Raw genomic sequence first — 14,470 nt, 5'->3', positions numbered from 1 at the left:
AAGATGAATGAATTTAGCTTCAAAGCATAATTTATTCCTAGCATGCCAAATGCCATAACATAAAGATAAGACATGAACAATGACCTCTTGGAGATTGTGGGAAATGATATTCCATAACCAAACTAAATATGTGGAAGTATCATCAAACAGAATTCCCAAGAGAGTGATATGCTAACCCTGATTTGCCCAAAAACAAGCACCGGAGGTTGTTCAGTTGCGTACTCCCCGTTTGTGTATCTCACTCCCAAAGCATTTTTTTAACAAAGTATCATATTATTATCATGTTTAATCCCTTTAAACCAAGAGGGAATTAGCTGAATATCCGATAAATGCGTCATAGTTGAGATATATCAACAAACATGTGGATTTATTTAACAAGCTCAAGATAAATGAGTATAAGCTTTCACATGTAGAAATATTATAATCCACTCATGATCATATTAACAAAGGAAGCATCGCCCTTACAAAGTCCTCCAGCTGTAACAGCTGTATATCATATGCTAGTCGATAATCGATAATAGCTGATGCATAATATGCATTAGCCTAGCTCTAAGTCAAACTAATTCTATTCATAATATGGCAGAAACATCGTCACTTCATTCAGATAACAGAACCTCCTGTCTGATGAAGCATGGCGTCGATTTCATCCCCATCTTCCATTTCCAACTGCAACAAGATATATTTTCAAATCATAAAACAAGCATGTTCGACTCATTTGAATGTAATTAGTAAAGACAGTAAAGCAACCAAGAGGTGTCTTGCACACAAACCTCGTCTGGAGTCTGCTCTGCACGGAGACGACGCCCATCAAAGAGAAAAGCAATGGCATTGAAGTCCACGGATTGTCGATCACAGTAAGCGTTCATAAGCTTTTTCAGTTGAGTGCTTCTCTTGATCCTGAAGAACACTTCATTCCCATCCTAGAACATTAAAAACAAAATAAATAAATAAATAAAAGAAATTAGCATACATAACTTCGATGTTAATTTCATCAATGTCTCCAAAAATCATAGATTATAGAAAATTACGCTAAACATATTCCCCTCCTCTTTGTAAGCATTAGTAAACAAACAAAACCTCATCTTCCATTAAACCTAAATTCAGATCGCATACACAAACAGATGCACCAAACAACGAAACATTCAAACATAAAAATAAATCCTAATTCCTATATACTTGTTTAAAAAGAAAGAAGAAAAAAAAAGATGTAGAGAAAATGATTGTTGTGGTTTTCAACCATAATAGATGAAGTGCAACTGCCCATTCTCTCAAATTGATATCGCAAAGAACACTTTCGGAAGAATGCATTGATGATAGCACAACACCGATACACACTATCCCTTCTCTCTAATAAAACATCATTTTTTTTTTTCTTTCTGAAAAGATGTAAATAATAAGATCTTACATATCGGCTATCACAACAAAAAGAAACCAACAAATAACAAGATAATAACAATACGGGAGATAAGTCGAACTCAGAGTGATATATAAACATGAATGGTGAATACTAATACATGGCCTGTAAAGTTTAATACTGAGATTGATAGCAACTCAAAGCTTCTTTACCAAAATCAATACATCGTTTTCAAAACAACAAGTTCCTACAGCAATCCAACAAATACAAAAACAAAAATTCCTATATAATAAGCCTTGGTGTGATTCTTCTTTTTTCAACACAAAAATTCAAAACAAATTCAATAATAAAACTAAAAAAAAAAAAAACACTATAAAAAGGTCTGGTTTAATTAAGCATATTTCATAAAAAGGAGCACTAGTGTGATCCTTCTTTTTTTTCAATTTTCACACGATTTATTATTATATTTAAAAAAATATAATCATATGAGGTTTATGATTAAAACCCAATATATAGATTATGAACATGCACAAAAGGTCAAAAAACAAAATTAAATTCCAGCTGAAAAGTAGTATTAAACATAATCATGAAATAACATACTAATATACTAATACTAAAATAAGAAGAACAAAGTTCAATAAAAAAATGAAAATATGGAAAGAATTAATGAAAATCTTCAAGTATTTAAAATCAATACAATCAAAGTTAAATTCTTATCCAAACACATGAATCATAAAACATAGAATTCTGAAAAATCATAAACACTACAAAGGAATAGAAAAAGAAGGAAGAAATGAATGAACTGACCTGACCCTTAACTTTGAGGTTGATGTGAGCGCCGCCTTGTTCAGTTGGCTTCTTGTCTTCCTCGTTGTTTGCCACACCTGACGACATCTTCAGATTCTCTCTGTCACCGCCGACAATTGCTGTCAACAAGATAGATATATCTTATTATAGGAACGACAAATCGACGGTTCAGATTCTCTCTTTTTTATGGGCTCAATTGTTGCACTTTGGGCTTAGGCCCGATAATTATATACCGGCTACTATTTTTGTTTTTCAAAATATAAATAAAAGCAATTGTTATTTGGAATTGACGTTGAACTTGGTATGGTGGTTCGATCTCCCGCAACTACGATTGAGACCAATTGTATGTGTTTTTATAAGTTAATTTGAATTTTGTAGCCATGTCATTAGACATTTTAATATATCTCTTTTTTAAAGGTTTATAACCAAAATGGATATTGATAGAAATGGTGATTTTTCTGTGATGATGAATTTTCATATTCTCTTAAGTAATAATGTAATATGATTTGATTTATGATTATTATTAGAAATACTTTAATTGTTTGGTATCGAATTGTTGTTGAAAGATACTTTCCGAAATCGAACCTGATGGGATTGTACCTACTGAAACGGCTCAAGTGAAATTCTTTTTTTCTTTTTTTTTCTTTTTTTATTTCGGAACATATCTTCCAAAATGCTCTTATTGATTTGTTTCGGATCCTATTTTCCAAAACTACCTGCAATTTTAGATCCTATCTTCCAAAATCATGTTACTTGTGATCATAACAAAAAATTAGAAAAATGCACCATGAAATTATAGTGGTATGTTTTGGAAATTCAACTTAAAGCAATCAACATAAAAACACTTGTGCCGAAGTTGGATAGAGAAAGAATTATTGAAGTTGATGAATGAAGTTCGAATGAAGAAAAAAAATCATTTTCTTTTGATTAAGTCTTTGCAAAACGTAGCTGAACTGCATTTTTTTTGTATATAAGGTCACTTCAGATCCTATCTTTCGAGATGTTTTCTCTTCCCCCCTCCCATGAATCTTTTATACCCCCAATATTCCAATTTTGCCCTTGCAGAAAAATTCGGTTCGCAGAAACCGAATTTTTTCTAGTGCAAATTCAGAGTAAATTTCGGTTTTTATAAACCGAAATTTGTTTTCAAGGCAAAAAAAAACTTCGGTTTCTACGAACCGAAGTTTTTTTAAGGGCAAAATTGGAAATTTAAGGGGATAAAAGATTCATAGGAGGTGGGAAGAGAAAACATCATCTTTCGAAATACAAAGAAATTTCATATTGCACGGTCCAAATTAAACTGGATCCAAAATTAGGGGTATTTTTGAGGTTTGGGGGGGGGGGGGCTGGAACAAAATTTACCCCTATTTTGAAGAGGAAAGCTCCCAGGTTCCGCATCTTAAAAAAGTGCATAACCAGTTTGATTGGAAGAATTCGCAACATGCCAACAATTGTATCGAGCTACTAGGGACATAAAGAGCAATTTTTTATGAACCATGTGTTTTGGCCTTTGAATTTATCACATTCTCACAATCATGACTAGCGTTCCGCGCCTGCCTGTGTCTAACTTATGTACCCAAAAAAAAAAGATACGCCTTATGTTATGGTGAGTTTGTTAATAAAAGATTTTTATTGCTATTAAAAAAAGCAAGGGTAATGTTGGTATTATGAAAATTCAACCCCAAAACTCATGTATTCTTTTTATATATTATAGTATAGAATAGATATAGATGAAAAAACCATAAAAAAAAAAGAGAGAGGAAGTTAAGGGTAATTATGAAATAATTAAAAAACCATAAAGGAAGTTAAGGACAAAATGGACCAAAAAAAATCCAGCCCAAACTCCTTTATCCCCTTTATATATTGTTATAGATAATTAAAAAACCATAAAGGAAGTTAAGGGCAAAATGGACCAAAAAAAATCCAGCCCAAACTCCTTTATCCCCTTTATATATTGTTATAGATATAGTATATAATAGATATAGATGGAAAAAACCATAAAAAAAAAAAGAGGAAGTTAAGGGCAATTATGGAATATTTAAAAAACCATAAAGGAAGTTAAGGGCAAAATAGACCAAAAAAAATCCAGCCCAAACTCCCTTATCCCCTTTATATTTTGTTATAGATTATATATTGTTATAGATATAGTATAGAATAGATATAGATGAAAAAACCATAAAAAAAAAAAGGGTCTTGCTAACCGGTGCCCCCGGGGCACTAGTTAAGGAACCAAAAGAAGAAATAAAATAAAAGTTGTGCATGGAAAACATCAAAATATAGACTTTTGTTGTATTGACTACACTATTTCCAAGTAAAACTTTCTAAATTTGAATCCTTAACAAGTGCCCCTGGGGCACTATTTAGCATTTGCCAAAAAAAAAAGAGGAAGTTAAGGGCAATTATGGAATAATTAAAAAACCATAAAGAAAGTTAAGGGCAAAATGGACAAAAAAAAATCCAGCCCAAACTCCTTTATCCCCTTTATATATTGTTATAGATATAGTATATAATAGATATAGATGGAAAAAACCATAAAAAAAAAAGAGAGGAAGTTAAGGGCAATTATGGAATATTTAAAAAACCATAAAGGAAGTTAAGGGCAAAATAGACCAAAAAAAATCCAGCCCAAACTCCCTTATCCCCTTTATATTTTGTTATAGATTATATATTGTTATAGATATAGTATAGAATAGATATAGATGAAAAAACCATAAAAAAAAAAAAAGAGGAAGTTAAGGGCAATTATGAAATAATTAAAAAACCATAAAGAAAGTTAAGGGCAAAATGGACCAAAAAAAATCCAGCCCAAACTCCCTTATCCCCTTTATATATTGTTATAGATATACACTTTCCACACATAATCCTTCCCTCTCTTATTCCTCCTTAACACAAAAACCAAATTCCTCTCATTACACTCTGTATATATGGTCTCATTGGGTAGTGAGAGATAGAAGTGAGCCTTGCTTTCTTCTGATTAGGAATTTGCATAGCTTGTATTTATTCAAGCAGTCAACAAAGACTAAACAATGGTAAATCATCAATACTATCAAAATCTACTATGATTATAACATGTCATATAATATAAACACAGACAATAGTTCACCAGCAAAGTAGAAAAAAAAAACTTAACCTTAAAGAGAATATGTCTCATCATTAACAGCACATATGCAAGTAAAATTTTAAAGTCTAAATAGCCATCCACGTCTCCTATCATTAGACATGGCAATAAACATTTCTCTCCAATTAGGATCGTGAAATTTGTCCAAGGCTTTTACATAGATGTCATCTGAAATATCTTCTATCTTTTCAAGAGCAGCTACACACTTAGTAATAGAACAATCTAATGTTACATGCGGAGAAGTAGCCTCCAAACTCTTACCGTTATTACTCTTAGCTCTTGCCGTAGATGGTTTGGTCGAAGTTAAATGTCTGTCTCCCTTCTGACATGATGTCGACCCTTTCCTATATTTACGATCTTTTACTTGAATTTTTCTCTTTCCATTCTGTGTGGCGTACTCGACTTCTTGTATATCATCGTCTGAATGACGAAATCCTCCATATGCATTATCTTTGTTGAATATGATTTCCAACCATTTATAATAGTAGTCACACCCTTTCTTTTGAAATTGAGCAGTTTTATCATGTGCCTAAAATAATATATGCATATCATCAATACATTAATTAACATGTTAATATTGAAAAATAAAATTAATGGAAATCCAACTAACAAAAATCCTACAAAAATTAAGCCATACATACCTGAAGATAATTTTGCCAGACCTCAGCACTTGCACTAAAAGTGTTAGTTTCAGCATTCCACTTAAACTCAGGGTTTTGCAAGAGTGAATTAAATTCATGATACATGGCTTGTAGCCTATGCATTTTCTCCTTTAGTTGTTCTTTTTTATAGGTCCGATTTGTTATCGAATTCAACTCAGAAGTCATAAAGTCCCACTCGTCGTCATTTGACATATTTCCATATGTAGCTTTACGAACCATAATGTTTATGAAAGCTTTAGTTTCTAAGTCAGGCCAAAGCTTTGAATCACTAATATCAACATTAGTTGCCATCTATCATAAAAATAAGCATGAACAATTAGACTTTGGTTTTTTTGACATGAAATTTGTTACTATTGCTACAATGTATATATAAATCATAAAAAACCATTTTAGCCATTCATAGAACTAGACGAGAACGAAAATTTCAACAAAGGGAATAAATGGGTAGCCATAAATAAAAGAAGATTATAAATCAAAACATACAATGATGAATTTGAGTAAAGATGAGAAGAAAAAAAGTTTTCTAGCACACAAAAAAATAGCATCAACAACCCAAATGCATGTGAAGAATGTTATTTGTTTCGTGTAACGGAAGTGACTCCGACTTCTCGAATCCATCCAGTTTTTCATCACTCAATTTAATAATCAAGCATTCAAAGTACAAACATAATGAAAGTAATGACTAACCTGAGATTTTTGCTTTAGTTCGATGAGATCAATCTGATCATAGAGAACGACATATATCTCATCTCCCTGACACATATGCAGCTACAAAAAAAAAATGTTTCAAGCCATAAATAAAAACAATTACTAACAGTAATATGTTGTTAGTTACTGGTCTGTTGGGAACCAAAATCACAGAACAATGAATCACAGAACGTTTGGTGACTCTAAGAGGGTCTTGGACACCAACGACAACTGACGCCGCCCTCTAAAAGTAGAAGTTCATTATCCTCTTTGTTCTTATGATTGAGATGCTGACCTGATCCATATTTGTTAGAAAAGACAAGGAAAAAACAAATGAGTTGAATGTGAAGGAACGCCATTTGTTTTCTCCTGTTTTCGCCAAACTGACACCGGCTAAGTCACTATCTCATATGTTACCACAAGGATGACCATGAACTTCTACATTCGGGGTCCGATCTCCAATGTCAATTATCATTGAAGTTTAAGATGATTTTCAAGTATTGCTGGAAGATAGAACACAACCTATCAAGCTGGAGCTTGGTTTAAACTCAACATGAAACAATGAATAGACGTCACCAACCACAAACCTTGGAAGGTGTCTGATCTGCTCGGAGGAAACGCCCATTGAAAAGAAAAGCAACTTCAGTAACCTCCAAACAATATTTACGACAATAAAAATCCATAAGCTTTTCCAATCGAGAATTAAAACGCATTTCGAACGAAGCTTCATACCCATCCTACAAAAGCCAAAATCCAAAAATTAGCATATACCTCTAATGCAAAGTCTAGCTTTCCAAAGTTAAGATTTATGACAGTAACACAAAAGCTAATAAGATTATACGATATAGAATGATCATTGAAATAAGGCAAATCCAACCAATACTACTAGTAGTAATTATACGCTAGTATCCATAGCATCCAAACATTTGATAATAAAAATATAGCAACACATGGTATCCAAACATCTGATAATAAAAATATAGCAACACAAAAAGAAATTGAACTAGAGTTAAATAAACAACAACAAGAACCAACATTAGACCAAAGCCCTAGAAACTGAAAGAAAGATTGAACCTGGCCTTTGATCTTGAGCATGATGTTGCCAGATCGGAAATTTGTATATATTATGTCCCCGTCCTTCAAGTGCAGCTGCAGCAAAATATATTTTCAAGTCATAAACTAAGAACGTAAACAAGTATCATAATAGCATATCTAGTAATTATGAAGCAAGAACACCTCTAGGATTAGGCGTTTCACAGTGTCCAACACGCTTCAGTGTCCGACACTTTTATGACACCAGTATGACTCATTTCAAAAGACTCAGACATGTGTCCTAAAAAAATTGTATTTTCCTTTGTTTCGACACTCCTTGATCGGCGTCCAACACATGTAGAACACCCATACGACACGTGTCGGACAACAACTCAAACAAGTGTTCCAAAACAATTTAGTTTTTCTTTGCTTCAACACGCCTTAGACACTCATTGGACACATCTCAAACACATCAAAGATGTGTCGAAACAATGTTGATCAATGATGGGGTTTTTGAAAGGGATCAATGAGGGGTTTAAAGACATTAAATTTGATTACCAATGTTTTTTAAATTATGAGTGTGACAGGTCTCTATGCTTCATAGGGTGCGTTTGATTCGCAAAACAACAAGTACCACACATGACAGAACAAAATAGTACAAGACAGGACAAAACTGTATCATAGAGAGATAGGGCAATAACATTTTTTATATTCGAATATAAAATGGATATTTTCGTATTTTTATAGTTGTATTGTGGACAAAAAGTTGTCATGTGGTTTGGGACAAAAATTCTTGTTTTTACCCTGTCCCTTGCTACCTATTTTGTCCGGTCCCATAACCAGATACTTAATCAAACAGGATACACCAATAGTTGTCCAGTCCAATACTCTATTTTTTAGCAGAACAAACATACCATAGTCTAGAAACAGTACAAACCTCATTTGGAGTCTTCTCTTCTTCGATGCAACCTCGGCCAGCTGAAAATAACACTGAATTAAAATCTCTAGAGTACCTATCACTGTAATCAATCATGAGCTTTTTGAATTGACAGCTTCTTTTCATTGTGTAGACAAATGGACTCCCAAACTACAGCAATTAACAACAAATTGAACATTAAGTAAGATACAGTCAAAGTTTAATTTTTAAGCAACCCCATGAATCAAAACTCAAAATAAACATAATTACATGACCCATCTTCAATGTGAGTTTGATGTGTGTGTCCTCTTCAGTCACTTTCATGCCTTCCTCCTTGCTACCAACGCTCGTCGACTGCATTTTCAAATTCTTCTTCGATGGATTCATCCAACAAAAGCTGTTTACTTGCTTTTGAATTTCGCTCAGTTTTAAGGGATTTTCGCCGTTAGGTTTTTTTTCTACTTTTAGCGATTAGGGTCTGTTTGGTTCGGGGGTTTTGGAGGGGAGTGGAGGTGATGTGGGGGAATATTTTAGATTTTATGTGTTTGGTTCATTTTTTTGGAGGGGAGGGGGGAGGAGGGGAGCAAAATCCCTCGTATGGCAACTTTTTGGGGGGATTTAGAGGGGAGGGGAGGTGAGATAGGTTATTATAAATTTAATTACATTGACAAAATTATTCCTAATTTTGTATTGAAATCCAAAACTATCCTTATTAAAAATTTAAAGATTAATTATCTCTCTTTATTATTCATCATGCTACTTATTTTATTTCTTCAGAATAATTTTTTTCCTTTTGCGAGGTATCAACAATTTTTTGTTTATTTTTTTATTTCTATTTTCATTTATTTTGTTTTATTACGTTGCATCACGTTTGCAACGTTTTGCTTGTTTAACTTCCTTTTTTTTTATAAACATTATACTCCTTTATTATTACATTCTTTTTAATGATATATTATTACTTTTCTGAAACATTATATATTATTGTTAATTGTTATACTTTATCAGTAATTTATGTTAATAATCATCAATAAATTATTGTAAAAAAAAAATTTGTACAGTTGCAATTTATGTTAATAATCATCAATAAATTATTTTCATGTATTTATAGATAATTTAAAATTTTATATTTTTTTTGTTAGATGATCATAAAGTTAAAGAAATTATTGTGAATATATAGTTCGATTTGCACCGAATGTTATAAAATCAGGAGTCTCTTCTATGTTTATAAGGACGGAAAGGTAAATTAGGTTTAAAATACCTCCCCTCCCCTCGTGAACCAAACATATCTATAATTAAAATTCCTCTCATCCCCTCCTCTTCCCTCTTTTGAACCAAACACATATGTAATTAAAAATTTCTCCTCCCCTCCCCGTCCCTCCCTCCCCCTCTATAAAAATCTCTCCACTCCCCTCCCCCTCTATTGAACCAAGGTGGAGTGTTCGGTTCTAACTCTATTTTTATTTTTGTTTTTAACCTTACTTGGATTTTATTCATATTTCGGTGATGCTCATTAATCACTTGAGTTTCATAACTTAGTTGTTCGAACTCATCATAACATAAGGTTTTTTTTTTTTACATAATTTGCATAATATTTTCGAATCGATATCCCATTACATAATATTTTTAAAAATATGAAGCTCTTATATATATACTAGCGGGTCAGGCACGCGTGTTTCGCGCCTGCCTGTGTCTAACTTATGTCAAAAAAAATGTGTTATATTATGGTGAGTTTATTAATAAAAGATTTTTGTTGCTAAAAAAACAGTGTCTTATGTTATGGTCAGGTCAGTTTGTTAATAAAAGATTTTTGTTGCTACTAAAAAAAATCAAGAGTGTTGTTGTTATTATGAAAAGTTCACACTGATGGTGGCTCTGCAAGTATACAGAATTGCTACCGAGTAATAAAGTAGTAAGTTATCGTCTGCACAGGGATTGTGCCAAGGCGACTAGTTTCGTTTAGAAATTAGGATAGTTTTGCTTTCGCTTTGTTGGTTTGAAAATGTTTTGACAAATAAAAGTAAATAGCAATTAAAGTAAAGGACAATAGAAATATAGAATAGATATAAATACCTATATATAAAGATGATACAAAAGTTTGACAAAAAAAATGGATACAAAAGTATTGGTGTCGACTTTTCATAATACCAACAATACCCTTGATTTTTTTTAGTAGCAACAAAAATCATATTTTTTGTTTTACGTAAGTTAGACACAGTCAGGCACGGAATGCGCTTATCTACCCTCTAGTTATTATTATTATTTATTTTATTTATTTTTAAGGAATTATTATTATTATTATTATTCTTGTTGTTGTTGTTATTAGCTATTTTGTGCAATGCTTGCGAGATATTTTTGTTGTTAATGCAAAGTAGAGTTGCACAATAGCTTATTTTTATTTGAAGATTGAAGAGACAGCTAAAGCTAATCGAAAAGTTGTTTGGTTAGCTCGTTTGTATTAGAATTTTAGAGGCCTATATTCAACCACAAAAGCTAGCTTAGCTCGTTTGAGGTTTGCACTACACTTATAAAGGCTATCTTTGTCATATCTCTAACCAATGTGGAACTTCTAACACACCCCCTCATGTCCAGAACTGAACAAGTTGGAACGTGGGATCAACAACAACGGGTGGCCCAAATATGGGAGGTCTCCACAACAAACAACAAATGGATCTAGGATAGGCTCTGATACCATATTAGAATTTTAGAGGCCTATACTCAACCACAAAAGCTAGTTTGAGAGTTGAGGTTTGCACTATACTTATAAAGACTATTTTTACCATATCTCTAGCCAATGTGAAACTTCTAACAGTTTGGTAGAGAGGAGATTCGAAATAACATAATTGTTTTTCTTATTTGATATTTAAATCTCTTTTATTTTGCTATTTTATAATTTCAACAAATTATTGGTTTTTTATACATTGAATTCATGTTCATATATAACTTGTTACTCTTACACGCACATACAATAGAAAGAAATGCACTTTGCTTTTAAACCACGTAAACAAATATATCCTATACAATCAGGCATCATTTTTGCAACGTCTAAATCCTGTAATGGCAAATAAGAATAAAGGATTGTTAGCAATATGGTACGTACTAGACTGTGTGTAAAAGAAAATTGAAAAATGGTGTGAAGATATGACTTACTGCTGCTATTGGTTACAACAAGAAATAAAGAAAGAAGAATGATCAAAGCATAAACAAACTTGAGATTTCGAGCCATATATTTTTCTCCTATTCAATTAAAAAAATTGAAAATTCTTTGATCACTTTATAAGTAAAAATTATATGGTTTGTTAACTACAATTAAATAGTATTTTCGAGTTGCAAGAACAAAATTATTAGAAATAAATAAATTAGTTAAATATTTCTAAGGTACATCAATGTGTCATATTTAATTCTTAAGCTTACCGAATCGGTCAATTAAACCAATTTTTGTATATAGATTTTTCTGACCGTCAAAGTTCATTATTTTTTTATTAAAATTTCATTATTTTTTATTTCATTTTAACCTTTCATGATAGACAAGAGAAAATCTCAACAAAATAAAAAGAAAGAAAAAAAAAGATAAATTAAAAGTTTGGTGAAGTAATATAATTCACTGGCATTATATGTATTAAAATAAAAGCAAAAAATAAAACAAGATTATTGGGACATAGACCAAAATTCGATGTAAAAAAAGGAAAACAATTAAATAGAATAAAATTTAGAAATACACTTAAAATGAGTGTTGTAATCGCTATTAATTTATTTGGCTTGTTGAATCTTTAATGTTTTCTTCTGAGTCTTTGATAGATATAGACTATAGCTAACTTCTTCTTCAATAGTAGGTATTACAATATTTTTCCCAATTTGTGTATTATTTGCATCACACAAAAATTTCAAGTAAATGAATGTGTTTCTGAATTGTTTGTATATAGATCAAAGTTTAGGTCCCTTTCTAACGTGAGATTTGTGAACTTATAAAATATCACAAAAATTATTTTCTGCATAAACATATAATCGTTTGAAATTGTTTTCTTTATTCACAATGATGATGCTTTGGTGCCTAAATAGAATCATTTCTTTATCCAATAAAATATGGTTTATCACCTTTACTCATACATTCATACTGGACATTGTAGATATTCAAACTTTTGATATTAAAACTAATTTAGTCTTTACAAATATATAATGTTTTGTTTTTTATTTTTATTTTGTTTTAGTCCTGATAATATATAGAGACTCAAGTTTGAACTCAAATTCTTCATTTATTAATAGTGTTTTAAAATTTGGACCGGTCCGACGAAAACCGTATGGTTAGGGATGTCAATTTGATCTGTAAATATAAATTTTTGTGGGGATGGATTGTCTCATTTTGAGATCCGAAGATAAGGAATTTTTCCCTACGGAGATAGGGATGGAGGAAATATCCCCCCCCCCCCCGAAGGAAGTTTGAGGATGAGGGATGAGATTTTATCTCGTGCCCCGCGGAGACTACATCCTTGAACACTTTAGTAAAATAATTTTTATCACTTAACTTTTCAGCTACCAGCTAGTATTTTATAGCTTAATTTTACCAAACAGAGTCCTAGTGTTTTGGTCGAGTCAATCACCGGTCCAAATTTGAAAACTAATTCTTATTAAAATTAGGATTATTAGACTAGTTAAATAAGAAAAATCAAATATACTACGCATGATATGATGATACTCGAAGTAAGAAAAATCAAGTATACGTAGTATACTGCATGAATGCATGATACTCGATGAGGTACGCGAGTTTCTCAAAACATTGAATTGAACGATAATAAGAAAAGGAAAAAACACGTTCAAGCAAAAAGTAGAAATGAATACTCCTATGTTGATTTGATGAATTTGGTTTGATTGGGAAAACAAAGTTTAGAGTGTGAAGGCAAATTTTGGGTGATTGCGTGTTTGGAATTTTACGACTCTGTCTGGCGGTAGGTAGTAAGGTCACACATGTGCCGGCCGAATAATAATAATATTTATGGTCAAAAGAAAGGTCTTAAGGGTGCATATAGATAGCCTAAAATTAGTGGTTTAGGATCAAATTCTTTCAACTAATTCAATTGGGAGAATAAATAAACAAATTCTAATCCAAAGTGGGTTTAAAATAGCCTCTAAATTTTTATTTTTTATTTTAGTTTATAATGTTGGCAATGAAAATCAAACCAAAGACCTCATACATACTATCTAAATCCCTCACTACTAGACCAAACCTAGTGACTTAATAGCCTCTAAATTTTACTCAATGAAATTGTAACGATATAGCTATAGTTAGTTGATCTTTTAACTTGTCAAAAAATACCATAATCAGTTTCATCCTAAAAAGTTAGAAACTAAAATCAGATTTTGTTTGGATTTTTGAAATATATATCCTAAAATTGTTAATAATATATATCCTAAAAACAATATTAGTAGTCACATGTTATTACTGATAAATCAGAGATACAAACTAAGAGAATAATAAGGGAGACAATTAGGATACTTGAGAAAATAAGGGTTACATAGAGAATATATAATAAACCTAAAATTATTATTAGACTAAAAATATAAAGGCCTAATGATATACGGTCCAAACTAATATCTAACAATTACCTTTCGGTGATTTTGTTTTCTATCCTAACTTTTTGTTTCCGTACAGTGTTATTACAAACACCAAATGGATTGGGTGCATTCAAATTGACAGTGCAGTCATGCAATCACTCTATTTTAATGGTCCAAATTCAAAACTCGTAAAATAAATAAATAAAAAAACATAAATAAAATGGGTGGTCGAAATTTACATGTCGTCATTATTTGACTACATGAAATCCATTTCCTCCAAATACTTCTAGTTCTAGTTATTATTATATTTCTTAAAATATAAAATAACAAAAATTATAGTTTTTTCT

The 14,470-nt window shown here is 31.5% G+C and overlaps 2 protein-coding genes, 1 long non-coding RNA gene and 1 other non-coding gene across 4 annotated transcripts; all 4 read right to left on the bottom strand.

Annotated features, from left to right (window-relative positions):
* Positions 1-348: 348 nt before the first annotated feature.
* Positions 349-2,350, bottom strand: LOC123918849 (small ubiquitin-related modifier 1-like). Its single transcript, XM_045971008.1, has 3 exons — positions 2,162-2,350; positions 771-920; positions 349-666 (listed from the first exon to the last, which is right to left on the bottom strand). Exons 1-3 carry the CDS (start codon positions 2,246-2,248, stop codon positions 601-603), a joined length of 303 nt encoding a protein of 100 aa, XP_045826964.1. The 5' UTR covers positions 2,249-2,350; the 3' UTR covers positions 349-600.
* On the bottom strand, positions 1,204-1,347 carry LOC123919252. The gene has a single exon (XR_006813161.1). It is a non-coding gene; the product is annotated as a small nucleolar RNA snoR135 (small nucleolar RNA).
* Positions 2,351-5,187: 2,837 nt separating the features above from the next.
* On the bottom strand, positions 5,188-9,196 carry LOC123916197. The gene is made up of 7 exons (XM_045967585.1): positions 8,847-9,196; positions 8,598-8,747; positions 7,703-7,777; positions 7,216-7,365; positions 6,629-6,709; positions 5,921-6,232; positions 5,188-5,808 (listed from the first exon to the last, which is right to left on the bottom strand). Exons 1-7 carry the CDS (start codon positions 8,961-8,963, stop codon positions 5,341-5,343), a joined length of 1,353 nt encoding a protein of 450 aa, XP_045823541.1. The 5' UTR covers positions 8,964-9,196; the 3' UTR covers positions 5,188-5,340.
* Positions 9,197-11,408: 2,212 nt separating this feature from the next.
* Positions 11,409-11,865, bottom strand: LOC123912847. The gene is made up of 2 exons (XR_006811472.1): positions 11,724-11,865; positions 11,409-11,625 (listed from the first exon to the last, which is right to left on the bottom strand). It is a non-coding gene; the product is annotated as an uncharacterized LOC123912847 (long non-coding RNA).
* Between the last annotated feature and the right edge of the window lie 2,605 nt (positions 11,866-14,470).

The sequence above is a fragment of the Trifolium pratense genome, linkage group LG3, assembly GCF_020283565.1.
Source record: "Trifolium pratense cultivar HEN17-A07 linkage group LG3, ARS_RC_1.1, whole genome shotgun sequence".
NCBI classification, from domain to species: domain Eukaryota; kingdom Viridiplantae; phylum Streptophyta; class Magnoliopsida; order Fabales; family Fabaceae; genus Trifolium; species Trifolium pratense.
This window is presented reverse-complemented; position numbering and strand designations above follow the sequence as displayed.